The following is a 20,224-nucleotide window of genomic DNA, read 5'->3' on the forward strand; positions in this document are numbered from 1 at the left end:
TTTCTAACTTAATTCTACCAAATTGCCTACCCCCCCAAACACACACACTCAGTATTTTTTCGACATCGCAGAAAGAGGAAAAGCCGCAACACCCAGAAAAAGGTATGTGTAAATTTCTATTCCTTATGCTACATATACTTTTTGGTACATTTACACTCACAATGCCCTAAGAATCCATGAGTAAATAGCCAATGACATTTAAACAGGGGCACTCCTAAACTGAAGCAGGCAAAATAGCTGTAATTATAATAGTTTATTAAGAGGAGTAACATGGGAGTTTTCCCAGAAATAATATACATATCTCCTATCATTTTTTATGGATCTCCTTCTCATACTGTATAGCAGAATATTTACAGAGGAAGAGTCTCTAGACTCTTGGGATATCAATTATCATTGCTATATCGTAACCAGGGCATGATCCAGCACAGGCTAACAATTATTGTTCAGTTGCTCTGACTAGCTGTCCTTGTAAGGCCTTGGAAAAAGTGGAAACGCAAGACTTCACTGGTACTCAGAAAATAACAAACTTCTTTCTAGCACACAATGTGACTTTCATAGACACTGATCAACCTTGGACCATTTGGTCTGTTTAGAAACATGTATAAGACACGCTCTCTTGAAACGAGAACATGTAGTTTTGGTGTTCTTCAACATGGAAGTTCCTCAAAGCGTTGTCGTAAGTGTGATCAGCTTTGCTATTAAAGTGAACTCATTTGCTGAAAGCTTCCTCCCACAGTAGGCAATTGCCTTTATGTGGATGACTTCACATTTAAAAAGAACTCCTGTGCTCTTTGTCATGGGTTAAGGTTATATGCAGAAAAAAACTGTCTGTGTGCACTTCTGCAGGAAATGTACTCTCCATCCTAATTCTGATTTAAGAATGCAACAATTTATTATCCTATTGGTACTACCAGAGACAAAGTCTTTGGGCCTTATCTTTGACAGCAAGCTAACATTCTTTACACACATTTGTCATCTGCAAAAGTTCAGAAAATCTTTGAATATCCTTCTCACTCGATCCTCCACAGAATGGGGTACTGATCAGTCTTCCGTGCTCTGCATTTATTGTGCTCTTGTATGTTCAAAACTTGATTATGGATTTCAGGTTAACAGTTCTGCAAGGGAGAGCATGCTTTAGTGGTTGGACCTTTTCCATCATCATGGTATCTGAATAGCTACCGGTGCTTTTTGCACATCACCCATTCAAAGTTTTTATGTCGAATCAATTGAACCCTCTTTTATCACTCAGACAAAAAAACTTTATCTCTTAATTATGTCCTTGAAATAAAGTCCTTTTCTGATCATCCAACATGGACAAGCCCTCTTTTGTCTTCATCGGGAGGTCAAATATCACCCACAATCAGACTGCCATTTGTCCTTTTGATATGTGCATTAAAGAGGCTATGGAAGCTGTTGACATGAATATTGATGTTATCTACACCAAACAGCATTCCTCTATGGCAGGCTTGCACTCCATCCTGCAACCTCTAACTTTGTCAACTACAGAAGTCTCACATATCCTCATCTATCTATTGTTCAGTTGTTCAATGCACACAAGACAGCCCTCTCTGATTTCTTGTGCATCTACACTGATGGTTCCTGATCAGAGATCTCTGTTGGTTGTGCTGTGTTCCAGATTTCATTCCATTGCAGTAATTATACAGCAGATTTGCATATCATTCAGCTTGCACTCATGCATATCAAAGAAAACTCCTACCAAAACTGTGTAATTTATATAGACTCTTTGAGATCTTTCCAGGCTATCGCCTCCTCAGTGCTTGGTGAGGTGCTCCACCTCTTGTACAAAATAAAGTGTTTTAATCTCAATGTTTAGTTGTGTTTCAGTTCCAGTCACTTTCGAATTAGGGGAAATGACACTGCAGATTCAGCTGCTAGATCAGCTCATACTTTTTTGACATACTGTTTGACAGTCCCTTATACTGACTACACCCAAGTTATAAAATCAAAGTTAATTTCTCAACTGCAATAATTCTGATGGAAGCACTGACAAAAAAGTTGCATGAGATTAAGCCTGAAATTAAACTGGCAGTCTAGTCAACATACAAACACGAAAGGAAGTTGTTCTTGCTAGGTAGACTCCACATAGATCATAGTCATCTTACATATTCTTATTTACTGAGGGCTGATGACCCACCTATGTTTGAGAAATGCAACAGCTCTTTTATCATTAGTCATATTCTGGTGGAGTGTCAGCACTTCAAATGAGAGAGGAATGACATTTTTAAATATCTGGCTGAACTCTATACACTCAGGCAGATGTTATCAGACTCAGATAAATTGCATTACGTTTTTAAATTTTTATAAAGAATTAATTTATTTAAACACATTTGATTATAAATGTGTTTATATGTAGATACTGCATTGTAGATATTAAATCCTGTGCATACATATTATTTACATTTATCTTCTATTTATTAACACCTTATATACAACTATTTATTAATACTTCATGTAAATAACTATTCTTTACTGTCTTTAATATGCAAATAATTCACACTTTTTTATTCACTAATTTATGTCCCCTCTTAGTATTTCTGGCACTGTAAGACCTTTGCTTTTCTTCTGCCGTAAAACCATAAATCATTCAAACCTTTATTTTGACCTCACAGCTAACTCCCTACTTCATTTATGAAAAATCTATTTCATATCACTAGTAAAAATTCATACACAATATTTAATTAATGTACCACTAACAGATCTCAATTTAATGAAGTCTAAATCCCCCCCCCCCCGTTTCAGTATCTTTGAATTATATTCATCTACTGTATATGCAGGTCACTTTACTTGGCAAGGAGAAATCTACAAACATATTAATGGTACTGTAATGAGTCCTCACACACATACACCTATGCCTCCTTTTTCCAATTTCACTTCACAAATGGAGCATTTTGAGAACAAATTACTTACTACAGCTACACTCTTCACTCTAACCTTTAGTTTGGTTATGCTATATTGATGATGATTTTTCCATTTGGCCTAATGGGCTGGATGCTTTGGATTCTCAGACTAGTCAACACCCCCAAAATTCACTTCACATTAGAAAAATAATGAAAAACTGTTTGCCTTTTCTTAACACATTAGTCACTCACCCTTCAGATGGTTCACTATCTCTTTCTATTTATAGAAAACCAACACACATTATAATATATCTACTTATCTTCTTGAGTATTCTGCAGTTGAGCAGGTTCTTCTCTTAGCAAAAACTTTTCTTCCACTCTCCTCTGTTCTGAGCCTTCTCTTTCAAGGTTGTGTACCTGTCTCCATTTAGCATGTCACCTAGCATTGTTGTCCTTACTCTTCCTCTGGGTCTTTTTCTGTCTATTTTTCCTTCAACGGCATCTCTGATGATTCCATTCCCTCTCAGAATATGTCTGATCCAGTTTCCCTTTTGTTCTTTTTATTCTTCTTAACAGACTAATATATCTACATAAACAATCAAAATAGTATGAAACTCTCAAAGCACTATCTCACAGAGCCAGGTCTATTTGTGATTAGTAATTCAGCCTGTCACAGGACTCAACTATCTTTATCACAGTTTTTTGGCCAGTAGCTCCATTTCCTATAAAACAGATAATATACTACATGCTCCCATCCAAACACATGAGCAAAACATCACTATTCCTATTCCAGATACATCTGAAAAGATAGCCAAGTACTAATAAAATATAACCTTCACACCACATTGAAACTACATGTCAAATTAGCAACTTGGATCCACTCGCCTAAGGACAATTTCATCCTCTAATACATTCTGGAGTGTATGAAGTGCCTTGACTGTTACTTGGCCTTGATTATTAATATTCACCTTAGAGAACATTATAAGATATTTAAGTATAAAGAGCTAATAAGCTTCAATATAAAGAGCTAATAAGCTTGTATTAGGTCTAGCTACTCACTGATGAAGCCTCAAAAAGGCTGAAACCAGTCTGGGTAGTGACCTCCCTCCATAATGTAATAACAGCATACATTTCCTAGGAAATGTGTTTTTACATTATGGAAAATACCTAAGAATAGCGATCTGAACTTTCCCCACCTTTGCAACGAGTCGTCCGGTATTGTACTACGTACAAGGGTCACTTGCATTAGCTCACGCTAAGTGTTCGCCGATACTTTATAGTTTACTATATTCGGCAAGAAACTCTCTGATTCCAATCTTTGAGTTTCGGTTTTAAAACCTTATTCGGTTTTAAAACTATGTGGGATTTAATATCCCCTTAATTTAAGTTTAAATTATAAGATATGTTTGCTACCGTTATTATGGCATGTCAGGACTAGCAGACCAAACTTTGGGTACCCATTCATACAGGATTAGATGGAAGAAAACCAGTGTGCAATACAGAAGTTGGTATACCGGACAGAGAGAGAGAGAGAGAGAGACTAATTTTAGAGTCAGCAATGGGAATGAAAGCATTTTCGTAATCTTAACAAATGTGGCTGTATTAATCTGCCAAAAATTTGGGAGACAGTTTTGTGAAGGTCAACTTCTACATAACTGTAATAACTTATTTTATATAACATTAGAGGATACCAAATTAGGACTTGAGATCTTTTGTCCATTACAGTTTGAATCATTTCACTTACTCGTTGTCACTTGTAAATTGTAACATGTTGTGTTCTAATAATTCTGGTTTGAAAACCAGCAAAATATAAGCCAGTTAATAATATTTTAATAACTTAGTTTGGTGTTGTGATACTATTAAAATATATTGTAAATAACTTTCTTTATTATCACTGCTCAGTTGTAACTTTGTATGTGGTTATACAAATGTTTTGGGGCTAACATAATGAGTGAGAGATTGACTTGTGGAAGGGTTAAAGTTAAAAAATAATCAAAAAGTGATTATCTAAATTAATCTGTAGACACTTAGAGATCATATTGTATTGATTATATTTAAATCAAGGCCTACTCAACCAAATATTGAGATAGTAGACTAGTATTTAGATATAACTTTTTTTTTAAGCATAAATTATAAAGCTCCATTAAGAATAAAGGATAGCTGTGTATTATGAAGACTGTCTACAACTCAGTAACTTATAAAAAAAAAACATAGGTCAAAAAGAATTAATGTTATTATTATTTGCATTCATTGAGTAAAATAACTAAGTTTGGTATACTTACCAGTAAAATAATCAGCAGTACTTGCTGACATATTCAACACTGTTGTGCAACATGAGCAGCTAGGATTGGATGGGATAAGCACTTCAGAACACTTTCTTTGCATAAATGTTGTCAGATCTTTTTTGGTAGCAACCTTAACCATTTTCATTATAAAATAGAAAGAGTACAGACAAACACCAACTTATTCAAAATAATAAAAATAAATACATAATAAAAAAATCAAAGCAAGAAATTCAACTTACAATCATTCAACTTTTGTAAGTTGAATTATTTGTTGATGCATTTCTGTAATTGCCTTAATAAAAGATAGAAGAAGTGCTTAAGGGTTAAAACTGTATAACTGAGAGAAGACCTCCACATAACCTTTAAATAAATGTGGAGAACTGACCAAGGCTTCTGACCTAATAAATTTCACCTTCTCATGGTGTACCCTGTTAAGTATCTACCTGGATACTGAACGAACGAGGATGAGCTGGCAATTTGGGATTTACTTGACCAAATTGTATACTTATTGGCTTAAACCATAAATAAAATGATAGTACCACATGACAGAATTTCATGCCGGCTAGGGCATTGCCCAGTTATACAAGGCCCCCGTTATTTTTGAGGGGAACCAAAGTAAACAGCAAAAAGTCAGGTACTGGAAACAAATCCTAAAACACATCCCAATTCAGTATCACCAGAGATCAGGATCGGTACTATCAACATAAGAAGCCTGAATGGTGAAGAAATGGAGCTAGCTAAAGAATTGGATAAGTACCAGATCGACATAATAGGGGTGACTGAAACAAAAAAGACAAAAACTATTGAGATCTTTCTGAGCAATAAATACAAAATGTTATACTTTGGCAATGACAATCAAGGAAAAGGAGGAGTAGCAATAGTATTCAACAATAAATACAAAGCTAATCTTCTTGAATGGCGGGCAGTTTCAAGTAGAGTGATGTGGGCAAATATGAGAATGGGGAACTGGACAATGAGACTTATTTGTGCCTATGGTCCCACAGAAGGTTCTGCTAAGGTAAAAGTGGAGGAATTTTTTGATGCTTTAGAAAAAGCAACTGACACATTGAAAAAGGAAAAAGTGGTCCTTGTTGGGGATCTAAATAGCAGAGTAGGAAGTGATTATCAGAAATGAAAAATATTTTGGGAAAATTTGAAGAAAATAGCAAAGCTAATAATAATGGCAAATAACTGTTGGATTTCTGCTCAGGACATGGACTGGTTATTACTAACACCATGTTCCAACATAAAAATGTGCACAAATTCATATGGAGAGAAGAGGCAAGGAATAAGAAAAGTCTCATTAACTATGTTATTGTTGATAGTGATGTTTTCTCCCTGGTGCAGGACACCAGAGTGTACAGAGGATTTGAAATTGGAAGTGATCACTATTTAGTCTTGAGCAGGATAAAATTTAATTTCATATTGAAAAGAATAACATGTAAGAAAGTTTTAAAGCTAATAAAGGTTGAGCAGCTCTCAGATGTGAACTGTAGACTAATATATACAAGATTATTGAAGAAAAAATGAAAGAGTTTGAGAACAGGAATCAAACCTTGAAGAAAACCCTGATTGATTCAGTCAGAGAGGCATGTGGTGAGGTTGTCTGCAAGGATAGAAAAATCAGGACTCTATGGTGGACCTAGTTCCTGGCAAATAAGTCAGCTTTTGCTCTTAGAGAATACAGAGACAAATGCAAGAAAGCTAAACACTGTGTAAAACGAGCTAAACAAAAGTCATGGGAGGACTTTGGCAAGAACATAGAAAATAAATATCAAGAAGTGGTAAGATATTCTGGAGGTTGTTGAAGAAGCTTAGGAATGGAGGAAAGAGTGCTGTAAAAGGAGTTAGAGATGCTAAAGGTGATATGAAAACGGGAGAAAAAGATATTCATGAAGTATGGAGTAATTACTTTGAAAAATTGCTAAATGAAACAAGCAGTGATAGCAGAGTGGTAAAAAACACACAACAGGCATACAGTCAGGAATACATATCCATACTTGAAGTAGAAAAAGCCATCAAAGGCTTGAAATGTGGAAAGGCAGCAGGAGTAGATGATATGCGACCAGAAATGCTGAACTATGGTGGTATAAAAGTCTTACAGTGGCTGCACTGCATAGTTCAGAAAGCCTGGACAGAGGGACGAATTCCCGATGATTGGAGTAGAGCTCTAATAGTGAACATATATAAAAAGGGAAATAAGACTGAATTGTGAGAATTACAGAGGTATTTCCCTACTGAGTGTTCCTGGCTAGATCTATGCAAGTATACTTGAGAAACGGTTGAGAAGAATTGTGGAAGAAAAGCTTGGTGAAGAACAAGCTGCATTCAGCCCAAATAGAGGCTGTCAGGATCAGATCTTCTTTTTACGACAAATAGTTGAGAAAGCATGGGAATATAACAAAGATCTGTATTTAAGTTTTGTCGATCTGGAAAAGGCATATGACAAGGTGCCAAGAGAGAAGCTATTCAATATGCTACAGTTATATGGTGTCAATGGGGCATTATATCAAGCAATACTTAGTCTGTATTTGAGTTGTAAGTCAGCAGTTAGAATTGAAGGATGTACAGGAAGATGGTTTAATGTTTAATCTGGTGTGAGACAAGGATGTACATTATCCCCTCTGTTATTCATTATCTATATGGATCACATTATGAAGAAAAGTGGTATTAAATATGATATCAGAATGGAGATGTTAATGTCAGCTGTTTGCTTTATGCAGAAGATGTTATACTTCTGAATAAATCCGCTACAAGTTTGCAAGATTCCCTGACTAAATTGAGGGTACATCTCAGGAATTTGATGATGATGTATTCTCTTAATCCCTATTCTTTTTAATGGCTATTTCTTTAAATGTATGATTTTAATTATATGTATGCTCTTATATTTACTGTAGTTCACACATGAAAAAAAAAAAAAAATTAGATTTAAGATCCTGGATTATCTATGTCCTATTTATACTTGACTCTTAGGGAAAGGTTAATTGGGTCGAATATGTGGCTTACATATTCCTGCGATTTTTAGGCCATCATTATTATTAAGATTTGGGTGGTTGATAATAATCTCGCAGGCCTCTTTAAATTTACGTACCATGTTTTGGTCTGGTGTAAACAACAGATGCTTTTTCAGTCAATTTTATGTAAAGTGTTCAGGGCATGATCAGACAAGCCCTGCTTCCACCATAGTTATTGAATTTAATGTGCCATTTATGTTCTTTTTGTCTCTAATGGGAATCGTGCATCCTGTTTCTCCGATATAGGGCATATTACAGGTGCAGTGAATATGGTATACTCCAGGGTGGACCACTGGAGGAAATGAATCCTTGGATGAGTTGAGTAATTTTTTTTAATTTTGCAGGAGGTTTAAAGGTGACTTTAAAGTTGTATTTCTGTAGTATTCTGTTTATTTTGTCTGAAATCCCTTTAATGTATGGAATGGTTACAGTTTTATTATAGTCTAGTTTATTTTTTTTTTTAAGTGGGGTCTTGTAGAATTTTGTGGATAGTATTTTGGCTGTAACCATTTTTTAAAAAGGTATTGCTGATAACTTTTAATTCATCTTCAAGTGCTTGCTCATTGGAGCAATTCTTCAAAGCTCTGGTTTTTAGTGTGTTAATGACACCTAGTTTTTGTATTGGGTGGTAGTAGGAGTTTGTGTAATATTAGCCAGTATGTGTTGGTTTCCGGTAAACAGTGAAGGAAAGACTTCCTGACGGAAGATGTATCTAGAAACGGAAGTGTGTTCTGAGTTTCAGTCTCAATTGTGAATTGTATGCATTTGTGTTGTTTGTTTAGGTGGCTGAGTAAAGTGTCTAATGTCTGGCGGCCATGGGGCCAGATAGCGAAAACATCGTCAACGTATCTAATCCAGACTGGGTTTTAAAGGAGAGGAATCTTGAGCACGTTGCTCAAAATGTTCCATGTAAAAGTTAGGAATAGGGGAATAATGGTGAGCCCATGACTGTGCCTTCTTTTTGAAGGTAGAACGTGTTTTGCCACACAAGATAGCCAAGTTATAGTACATGCGCAAAGAGTGCTGTGATATCGGGAGGGAATTTATTCTGTAATAGAAGGATTGTGTCATTGGATGGGACATTTGTGAAGAGGTCAGAAACATCAAAACTGACTAATAAATCCCCTTTTTCCAGTATAATATCTTTGATTTTATTTACAAAGTGTTGTGTGTTTTTAATATAGGAGGGGAAATGACCTACCAACTCCTTGAGTGTTGACTTACGTTTCTTGGCTAGGTGATAATTGGGGCTGTCTATCAGCCGGAGTTGTGCGTTTTGTTTGTGTGTTCTCATCAGTCCAGGATTGTATTGTCTCTAACCAGCCTCTCTTTACCACCACTACACCTGATATACACTTGCTTGTAGGTTGACACTAGAGACCTGACTTCACCCTTGTCACTGGCACTGTTTTTCCTTCTTTCTACACTTCTAGAACTGTTCTTACTGCCAGACTTGGTTGGATAACTAAGTCAAGGACACTGCAGCTCTTTTTGTACATTCCCTTAACATATATGGTGATATCCCATCGAATCTTACAGCCTTATTAACATTAAGATTATGTAATATTCTAAAAATTTCCCATTTTTGAACTGTCAATCTTCTGTCCTCCATCCAGTTGTTATTCAACATGATTTCCCCCCCCCCACATGCATGAAATATGCTAACCAAATGCTCATCGAACATTTTTGCTACATCTTCAGCAGATGTGACTCATGTTTCATCTCCAGCAACTTTAATATTCTTCGATATTCACTCTTTCTTTTGCTAGCATCATAAGTATAGAATTCTCTACAATTTTGCTTTAGCCATTCTCTTTTCATATACCAATTTCTCTTTTTCCTTACTACAGTTATCACCTTCCTGTTCTTTATATCTCCTCCATAAATCCTTTTTCTTAGAAGCAGCTGCATAATTCCATGAATGATCCATTTCATTCATACTTTGTGTATCCTCCAAATCTCTTAGGAATACAATCTGACATTGCCATAAGAAATTGATCCTGGGCCAAGTCCCAGACACTACTGATTTCTCTCTCTCTCCCCTAAACTGATCAAGCCACTGCACATCACCAATCTCTTTCCTTAATTTTCCATAGTCCTCTGATCTGTAATTTTCCATATCTCTCATGTTCTGTGAAACTTTCACCTGACTAGTCACGCCCTACATCAAACCATACGCTCTCTCTAACTGGTGGCATCTTCTATTATCACTGTATGAGACAATATTATAACATTCAAGTCCCACATATAAGATAATTGTCCTTAGGTGGCTCAAATAATTCAATCTCCTTACTCACATGATATTTCCTGCTTCCTGTCAATTCTTCTATAGTTAGTCACCCATTATTATCATCCTCCTGTGGTTCACCAGTATCATCTGTCTGATCATTTCAGAATAATCATTCTGCATATCTTGCGTGTACCAACATTCCCACTAAATATCTAAAATTTGTGGTAAACTTCAACCTTGCACCAAATGGCCTTGAAGCCATTATCATTATTGCTCTCTTCATGTTCACACTAAGAGGACACACCTATTCCAAAATCATTAGTAATACCCCACCTCTTCTTTTATCTTTTCTGTCTTTTCAAAAAATGCTATAACATTACACTCTCTTCCCATGAGTATTTTATCATCTGTTAATCATCTCTCTCTGACACTAATGATTTGTAGGTTAAGTAACTGTATCAAATACATAAGCACTGCACCTCTGTTCCTACTACTCCTTGCATTGGAGTAGTAGGAGGAACATATTTCCTCTTGTGTCCGCTTTCCTTTACATAATTCCTTATGCCATGAGTCAAGTAATTTGGTCCCATTTATGTTTACCACACTTTAAATTCAGAAGTTAGCTGTTAATGATTTTGAAGCAAAATAACATGGTAGAATAATTGTATACAAATCAGTTTATATATGGATGTGTTATCATGTTCTTCATTTTATTCTGATAATGTTTTTTGAAATGAAATGATATTTTGTTTTTATATTTTTCAGTTATATTCTTTGCTCTTTTTATTTCACTTTGTCATATTCAAAAAAATTGCTGAAATCGATAACTTAAAAATTACGTATAATTTTTGATTTCTTTTGAAAACAAATGTAAATTCAACTGATGAATAAAATGTTGGTTTTTGAGTACTTCTAGCAGTAAAATTATACTAGAAACAGCCTTTTGATCATTAGTTTGAACTGTCTGTTTCAGCAGTTTTTTAAATCCTGCCTTCCTTACTATATTTTTCTGTCTATTTACTACTCCACCTTTAGAGTTCGTAATCTTGTTAAAGGAGCACTGGAAATGTTACAGCAGCCAAAAGGTGAAGAGAGGGATAAAAACCTTGCAAACAAGATTTTAATCTTGTCTAGTAAGTAATATTTATAAAGTGATACTTTAGAAAACATTATGGCTTAACGATAATAAAAAAATTATCATTTTCCAGGTACAATATTTATATTGATCCTATACACTAGTGGTCGATTTTATATGCACACATCATTGTCATGTATGAGGGGGGAAGGTGAGGATTGAGAAAGCAGTTTATTGACATAATGATGAAATATAATGTACTTCCTTTATTGTTGCTTTGCATTATTATTATTATTTTCTTCTTTTTTTTTTTTTTTGATTCCTGTTAAGCTTGTGAAGGTAGCAAATTGTAATCTTTCATTTAAAAAAAAAATCTGTTCATTTATAGGATGAAGACAGTTAACTTTAAATAAATTTCCACAGATATTTACTTTCATTCTAAGATAAGTGATATGTCCTATGTTGTGTTTGGAATTTTAATCTCTGTATATCACACATTTGAAAGTTATATGGCATTATTATTTAGACTTTTAATAGTAAATACATTATTTTTTATATGGATCCCACACATGAGAAATTGGACAACATATAGTTTGAAAGTACCATGGATGGGCAATAGTCATGTTGTTATTTGTCTTACGAGTTACATTTAGCACTAATGTACAAAAACGGAAGAACTTAAAAGCAAAACTCTCATGATGAAATATTTTTTCTAGTACTCAATTTGGATAGTAGTTTTGTGCTTCATTTATTTATTTCTTGAAATAAGCAAAGTCTCATTGACTATGTTATAGTTGATAGCGATGTTTTCCCATTGATTCAGGACACAAGAGTATATAGAGGATTTAAAATAGGAAGTGATCGCTTTTAGTGTACATCAGGATAAAATTGAATTTCATATTGAAAAGAAGAGTGTGTAAGAAAGTTTTAAAACGAATCAAAGTTGAGAAACTTTCAGAGGTGAACTGCAGACTCAAATACACAAACATCATTGAAGAAAAAAATGAAAAAGTTTGAAAACAAGAACCAACATTTGGAGTTTCAGTTCTAAACCCTGAAGAAAACATTGAGCCAGAGAGCCATGTGGTGAGGTTGTCTGTTGTGAAAGAAAAATCAGACCTCCACGGTGCACTCAGGAAGTTAAAAAGACAGTCAAGGAAAAGAGGAAAGCATATGGAAAGTTCATGGCAAGTAAGTCAGCTTGTGCTCTTTGATAATACAGAAAAAAATGTAAGAAAGCAAAGCACTGTGTAAAACTCGCTAAACCAAAGTCATGGGAAGACTTTGATAAGAACATGGAAAATAAATATCAGGAAGGTGGCAATATATTATGGAGGTATTGAAAAAGCTTAGAAATGGAGGAAAAAAGTGCTGTTAAAGGAATCGGAGATGACAAAGGTGACATGAAAACAGAAGATGAATATATTCTAGATGTTTGGAATAATTAGTTTCAAAGACAAGAACGAAACTACAGAAGGCCTGGTTAGAGGGTCAAATTTAGAAACAATCTTTTGATCATTAGTTTGAACTCTGTTTCAGCATTTTTTTAAACGCTAATTTCCTTACTATATTTTTGTCTGTTTACTACTCCACCTTTAGAGTTCATAATCTTGTTAAAGGAGCACTGGAAATGTTACAGCAGCCAAAAGGTGAAGAGAGGGATAAAAACCTTGCAAACAAGATTTTAATCTTGTCTAGTAAGTAATATTTGTAAAGTGATACTTTAGAAAACATTATAGCTCAGATGATTGGTGCAGAGTTCTCATAGCCCATATATAAAAAGAGAAATAAAACTCAATGTGAGAATTACATAAGTATTTCCCTGTTGAGTTTTCCTGGTAAAATTTGTACAAGGATACTTAAGAAATGGCTAAGAAAAATTCTGGTGCTTGGTGAAGAACAAGCTGGATTCAGGCCAAACACAGGTTGTCAGGATCAGATTTTCACTTTTAGACAAATAGGTGAGAAATCTTGGGAATATAACAAGTATTTGTGTTTTTTTGTTTTGTTTGTTTTTTTAAATCAGGAAAAGACACATGACATGGTGACAAGAGGAAAGCTCTTCAAAATGCTACAGTTGTATGGTGTAAATGGAACATTATATAGAGCAATAGCATCTATTTAAGCTGGTCAGCAGTTAGAATTGAAGGATTTATAGGAAGATCGTTTTATGTTAAATCAGGTGTATGATGCACGTTACCTCCACTGTTATTCATTCGTTATGTATATGGATCACATTATGAAGGAAAGCAGTAATAAAATCTGATATAAAAATTACAGATGTTAATATCAGCTCTTTACTTTATTGCAGATGATGTTATACTTCTGAATAAATCCAGCACAAGTCTACAAGATTCTCTGACTAAATTGAATAATTGTTGTTATAAATTTGGTATGAAAATTAGCAATACAAAGACAATGAAAATGGCAAAACATTGAAAACATCAGCTGTATCCTGAATGTGAACATATTGAATTAGTAAAGCCGGTATGATAGTCAGCTGAATACATTTATATGGAATAAGAAAAAATTAGTCAAAAGACTAAATTAGCTGTATATAAGACAATGTGCAAACCAGTTTTAACTAATGGGATTTGAGAGCTGGGTTAGAAGTCAAACACTTCATCAAAGACTGGAGACCTCTGATCTGATATGAGAGTTCTGAGAAAGATTAGGGGAGTCAACAGATAGCATCACATTAAAAAATGAGGATATTAGGAAAGAACTAGCCATTGTTGGCATTCAGGAATGTATTAGTAGAACTAATCTCCCTCAGGTGGTATGGTCACTTAACTAGAATGGGAGAGAAAAGATTAGCAAAACAAGTGTTCTTTGCTAGGTTGGCAGAAAAAGACCCAGAGGAAGATCAATATGTAGAAGAATCGATATAGTAAAAAGTACCTTAAAAACAGAAATATAAGATCTGATAATATGGGATCTTGTCAGATAATAGATTAATTTGGAGGAAAATTGTTGATCAGAAGTTAGTAATGGTGTAACTTTTTCATGTGGTGCTATCATCATTATCATGTACACCTGCTGAGGGTACATATCAGGATTAGATGATGAAGACTGTTAAACGAAACAAGTGGTGACAGAACCATACTATAACATTTTCAAGAGGAGTGCAAAGGAAGTACATATCATTTTTGGAAATTATGGAGACAACTACCGTGTTTGAATAAAAACTTTAGTTTAATATTACTAAAATTTTACAATTCGACGTTTCGACCTTTATGTCAAGGTCATCTTCTGGAGCGTACAAATATACACAAGAAACAAGCTATACTACAATCATACTGGTTCGTTAAAGACACTGACTAACCGCTACCAGAATTGTTGGCCTGACCTCTGGTGAAAAAAAAAATAAAATAAAAAAAATAAAAAAATTAGACATCAACGCTAGAGTCCTATTATTTGTGTTGTCTACTATATGCATATATTAACATCATTCCATCCAGTTGGAGTGGAATGGTTTCTAATACTAGCAGATTGGCTAGAGTCCTGACTTATGTTGAATCTTTCATATTAGGTTGGCTGAATGTGTGCCATCCAGATCCTTGGAATTTTCATACCATCTTTATTGTTGATATTTGGGTGGTTTATCAGGATTTCGCAGGATTCTTTAAATTTTCTTTCGTACCATGTTTTTGTGCGGTGTAAGGAGCAGGTGCTTTTCCAGTTGATTTGGTGTAAGGTGTTAAGTGCATGGTCTGAGAGGCCTGCTTCACCATAATGGTTATATTTAATGTGTGTAATGTGTTCTTTCTTGCGTATAGGGATTGTCCGTCCTGTTTCACCAATGTACGGTAAGTTACAGGTGCAGCGGATGCAATAGACTCCAGGATGTGCTAATGGGAGGAGAGGATCCTTAGAGGAGTTGAATATGGTTTTAAGTTTAGTGGGTGGTTTAAATGTGGCATTGAGGTTATAATGTTGTAGGATTCTGTTGATTTTTTCTGATAACCCTTTAATGTATGGGATGGCTATGGTTTTACTGTAATCTAGATTCGTTTTTGTTGTGGTTTTATAGAGTATTTTATTGACAGTATTTTTGTTATAGCCATTGTTTATGAATGTGTCACTAATGATTTTTAGTTCTTGTTTCAGGGCTTGCTGGTTAGAGCAAATAGTTGTGGCTCTGTTTTTAAGGGTGTTTATGACTCCATATTTTTGTGCTGGGTGGTGGTATGAATTCGCATGTATGTATTGGCCCGTGTGTGTCGGTTTTCGGTAGACCGTGAAGGATAGACTGCCTGAAGGAAGACATGTAACTAGTGTGTCTAGGAACGGGAGCGAATTTTGGTTTTCGATTTCGATGGTAAATTGTATGCATTCGTGTTGTTTGTTTAGGTGGCTGAGGAATGTGTTTAGCGTTTGTCGCCCGTGCGGCCAGATCGCGAACACGTCAACGTATCTGAGCCAGATTGTCGGTCGAAGCGTGGCGGAATCAAGAGCCCTTTGCTCAAAGGTTTCCATGTAGAAGTTTGCGATTAGGGGGGATAATGGCGAGCCCATGGCTGTCCCTTCCTTTTGTAGGTAGAATTTGTTTTGCCACACGAAGTAACCGGACTTTAGTACATGGGCAAAGAGGGCCGTAATGTCTGGCGGAAATTTGTTCTGTAGTAGGAGAATTGTGTCATTGATGGGGACATTAGTGAAAAGGGCAGAAACGTCAAAACTGACTAATAAGTCGTCTTTGTCGAGTGTTATGTTTTTGATTTTGTTTACAAAGTGTTGTGTGTTTTTTATGTAGGAGGGGGAATGACCTACCAACTCCTTGAGTGTTGCCACTAATTTCTTGGCTAGGTGGTAATTGGGACTGTCTATTCCTTCCACTATTGGTCGAAGGGGCACATTTTGTTTGTGTATTTTCGGAACCCCATATATTCTGGGAGGGGGCATAGTGGGGTTTGAGTTTTTTAACTGTGTCTGGTGGCCAAGAAGTGACAGACTTTAGTAGTTTTTCTGTTTTGTCCTTTATCCTTTTTGTTGGGTTATAATTTACCATTTTATATGTGTTGTTATAGGCTACTAGTTGGTTCATTTGCAGTATGTATGTTGACCTGTCAAGGACAACAGTGGCACTGCCTTTATCAGCTTTTGTTATTATTATGTTTTGTTTGGCTTTTAATGATTTAATTGCTGCTAATTCTGTTTTAGTCAGGCTGTTCTGTATGGTTTTCTTGGTATTTAGGACATTACTGGTTTCTAGTCGTATTTTGTCTGCTATGTTGTTAGGTAGGGATCTGATGCCTCTTTCAGTGTGGTAGATAAAATCCAGTTTGTTTACCTTTTTAGGCGCTGTTGCGTAGTTCAGTCCTTTATTCAGTAGCGTGAGTTCGCCGTTGTTCAGCATGTGGCTTGATATGTTGATCACATGGTTCTTGCTTGTCGGTGGTTGGTCGCTCCTTGTCTCCCTTGTTTGTTGTTCATTGTTGTTTCTCGGGGAGGAAGTCCTCTGATTGGCTGCCATATTTTGCCATTGTTTCAACCTGTGGAATTTTTTCTTGAGTTTTTCTTTGTTCTTTTCCAGGGTATGCTTGGCCGAATTGTCAGTAATTCTTTCAAATGTTTGTAGAATGTCTGGATTAACATAGTTCGATAGTTCTGATTGTAATTTAGAAACTAGATTTTGTGTTGTAGCTATGTTTCGGCAGGCTGTTTGGATCTGTTCTCTAAGCATTGCTTTTTCTGTGCGGTCATAGATACGGAGTGCCTTAGCGGACGTAAATTTCTTTTTTAGCCTGATGCAGATCGGAATGAGATTATTGTCTCTGCATCTTTTTAAAAAGGCCAGCGATTGATCAGGAGAGAAATACGAATCTTTAGCTTACCATAGCAATTGCAGCGCTTGTGGGTATCATTTCCATGGATGATCTGAATCCTTTCTTTTAGGCTTGCACGGTGATCCGAATGCATTTTTGGAAATTATGGAGACAACTACCGTGTTTGAATAAAAACTTTAGTTTAATATTACTAAATTTTTTTTATATTTTTTTTTATTTTTTATTTTTATTTTATTTTTTTTTTTACAATTCGACGTTTCGACTTTTATGTCAAGGTCTTTTTTTTACCAGAGGTCAGGCCAACAATTGTGGTAGCGGTTAGTCAGTGTCTTTAACGAACCAGTATGATTGTAGTATAGCTTGTTTCTTGTGTATATTTGTACGCTCCAGAAGATGACCTTGACATAAAGGTCGAAACGTCTAATTGTAAAATTTTAGTAATATTAAACTAGTAATATTAAAAAGTTTTTATTCAAACACGGTAGTTGTCTCCATAATTTCCAAAAATGCATTCGGATCACCGTGCAAGCCTAAAAGAAAGGCAGTACATATCAGTACTTGCACTAGAAAAGACCATCAAAAACTTGAAATGTGGAAAGGCAGCTGGAGTAGATGATATTCGACCAGAAATGCTTAAGTATGGAGGTGTAGAAATTTTACAGTGGCCATGCTGTATAATTCTGAGGACATGGGCAGATGCTCAAATTTCAGATGATTGGAGTAGAGCTCTAATAGTCCCAATCTATAAAAGAAAAAAGGGAGGGGGGAAATAAAGCTGAATGTGACAATTACAAAGGAATTTCTCTACTAAGGTAAGATTTATGCAAGCATACTTGAAACGAGGTTGAGAAAAATTGTGGCAGAGGAACTCGGAGAAGATATGTTTGTTCAAGCCAAGTCATGGGATATGACAAGGATCTGTATTAAATTTTGTAGATCTGGAAAAGGCATATGACAAGGTGCCCAGCAAAAATCTTTCAAAACACTACAATTATATGGAGTTAATGGAACATTATATAGAACAATGCCTATTCTATATTTTAGTTGTAAGCAGTTAGAATTGAAGGAAATACAGGAAGGTGGCTTGTTGTAAAATTAGGGGTAAGACAAGAATGCACATTAAACTCCACTTTTATTCATCGTCTGTATGGATGACATTATGAATGAAATTGGCATTATTCCTGATATTAGAATTGGAGATGTGAAGCTTTGCGTTTTGTTTTATGTAGATGATGTTGCACTCCTAAACAAATCTAGTGCAAGTCTTCATGGTTCTCTAATTAAATTGAATAGCAACCGTAACAAATTTGGTATGAAAATCAGCAATAGAAAGACCAAAATTATGAAAATAGCCATTGAAGACATTGACAATATTCTGAATAGAGATCCTATAAACCAATTAAATATTTCAGCTATTTAGGCACAGTTTTTAGTAAAGATGGCAAGTTAAATCTGGAAATAGATAATAGAATAAGCTAAGCTGATATGGAGGTAGTGAGCTGCATAAATATGTATGGAATAAGAGTGAAATTAGCCAAAACAGCAAACTAGCAATATACAAGACAGTGTTTCAACAAATTTTGAGTTATAGATCTGAGAGTTGGATTAGAAATAAAATACTTGATCAAAGACTGGAGACCACAAATATGAGTGTTCTGAGAAAAATTAGGGCAATGAACAGATGGCATCAGTGGCTGAATCATACTAAAAAAATGAAGATATTAGAAAGCAATCTGACATTGTTAGCATTCAAAAATGTGTACGCAGAGGTATAGATCATTTTATTGAATAGAACAGGTGAGGAAAGGTTGGAAAAGAAGTTGGTTGATGCCAAAATGGCAGGAAGGTGATCCAGAGGAAGACCAAGGTCTTGGTGGATTGATTCAGTCAGAAGTGCATTAGATGCATGAAATAATAGATATGACAACATATGGAGTCTTCACAAGTAATAGACTAGTTTGGAGGAAAATTGTGGAGCGATTAATAATAATTGTAAACTTAATCATGTAGTGCTGTCCTTGCTTTCTTTTAAGGTTAGCAGCCTGAGGGATGACCTGTGACAAGTATGTCTAGAAAAGAAGAGAGTTGTTGTTTTCGATTTCATTGGTGAATTGAATACATTTTGTTTTGTTTGTGCAGGTGGCTTAGGAATGTATTTAACGTTTCACGGCTGTGGGGCCAAATGGTGAAAATACCATCAACATATCTGAACCAGACTTTGGGCTTTAGGCTTGCCGAATCTAGAGCTCATTGCTCGAAGTCTTCCATGTAAAAGTTAGCTATTGGATGGGAGGAAGTGGTGAGCCCATGATTGTACCACTTTTTGTTGGTAAAAATTTTTTTGCCACACGAAATACCTAGGGCGTTGTATGTGGGCAAAGAGTGCCATGATACCGGGCAGAAATAAGTTTTATAAGAGAAGAATAGTATCATTGATTGGGATATTAGTGAAAAGGACAGTTATGTCGAAGCTGACTAATAAATCTTCGTTGTTGAGTGTGATGTTTCTAATTTTGTTAAGTGTTGTGAATTTTTTATGTAGGAGGTGAAATGGTGTACCAACTCCTTGAGTACGGCTGCTAATTTCTTGGTTAAGCGATAATTAGGCTGTCAATTCCTTCAATTATCGGTCGTAGTGGCATGTTTGTTTTGAGAGCGCAGGCATAATGCAGTATAAGTTTTTTGGTTGTTTCCTCTGGCCATGTGATCACTGATTTAATTAATTCTGTTGTTTTCTTTTTGATGCTTTGGTTGTTGCTTTTTGATGGTTAGGTTGCAACTTAACCAGAACAGAAAATTTGACCCTTAAATCCTTAAAAAATAACTCGGACATCATGATTACAAAAGCAGATAAAGGTAATGATACCATTGTCCTTGATCGGACAGCATACTTGGAAAAAATGAACCAATTGGTATCTGACCACAACATGTACCAAGTGAGGTAAATCCTCACTTGGTACGTGTGTTTTCGAT

The 20,224-nt window shown here is 35.4% G+C and overlaps 1 protein-coding gene across 1 annotated transcript in view; it reads left to right on the top strand.

Annotated features, from left to right (window-relative positions):
- Positions 1 to 20,224, top strand: part of LOC150106699 (sister chromatid cohesion protein PDS5 homolog A-like) — a 670,786-nt gene that overhangs the window by 294,836 nt on the left and 355,726 nt on the right. The window contains exon 15 of the mRNA XM_090393290.1: positions 11,423 to 11,520. Coding sequence (XP_090249416.1) covers positions 11,423 to 11,520 — 98 coding nt within the window. The remainder of the gene's footprint in view (positions 1 to 11,422; positions 11,521 to 20,224) is intronic.

Source organism: Typopeltis vanoorti, chromosome 5 (genome assembly GCF_054136105.1).
Source record: "Typopeltis vanoorti isolate ZY-2024b chromosome 5, IOZ_Tvanoo_1.0, whole genome shotgun sequence".
NCBI classification, from domain to species: Eukaryota; Metazoa; Arthropoda; class Arachnida; order Uropygi; family Thelyphonidae; genus Typopeltis; species Typopeltis vanoorti.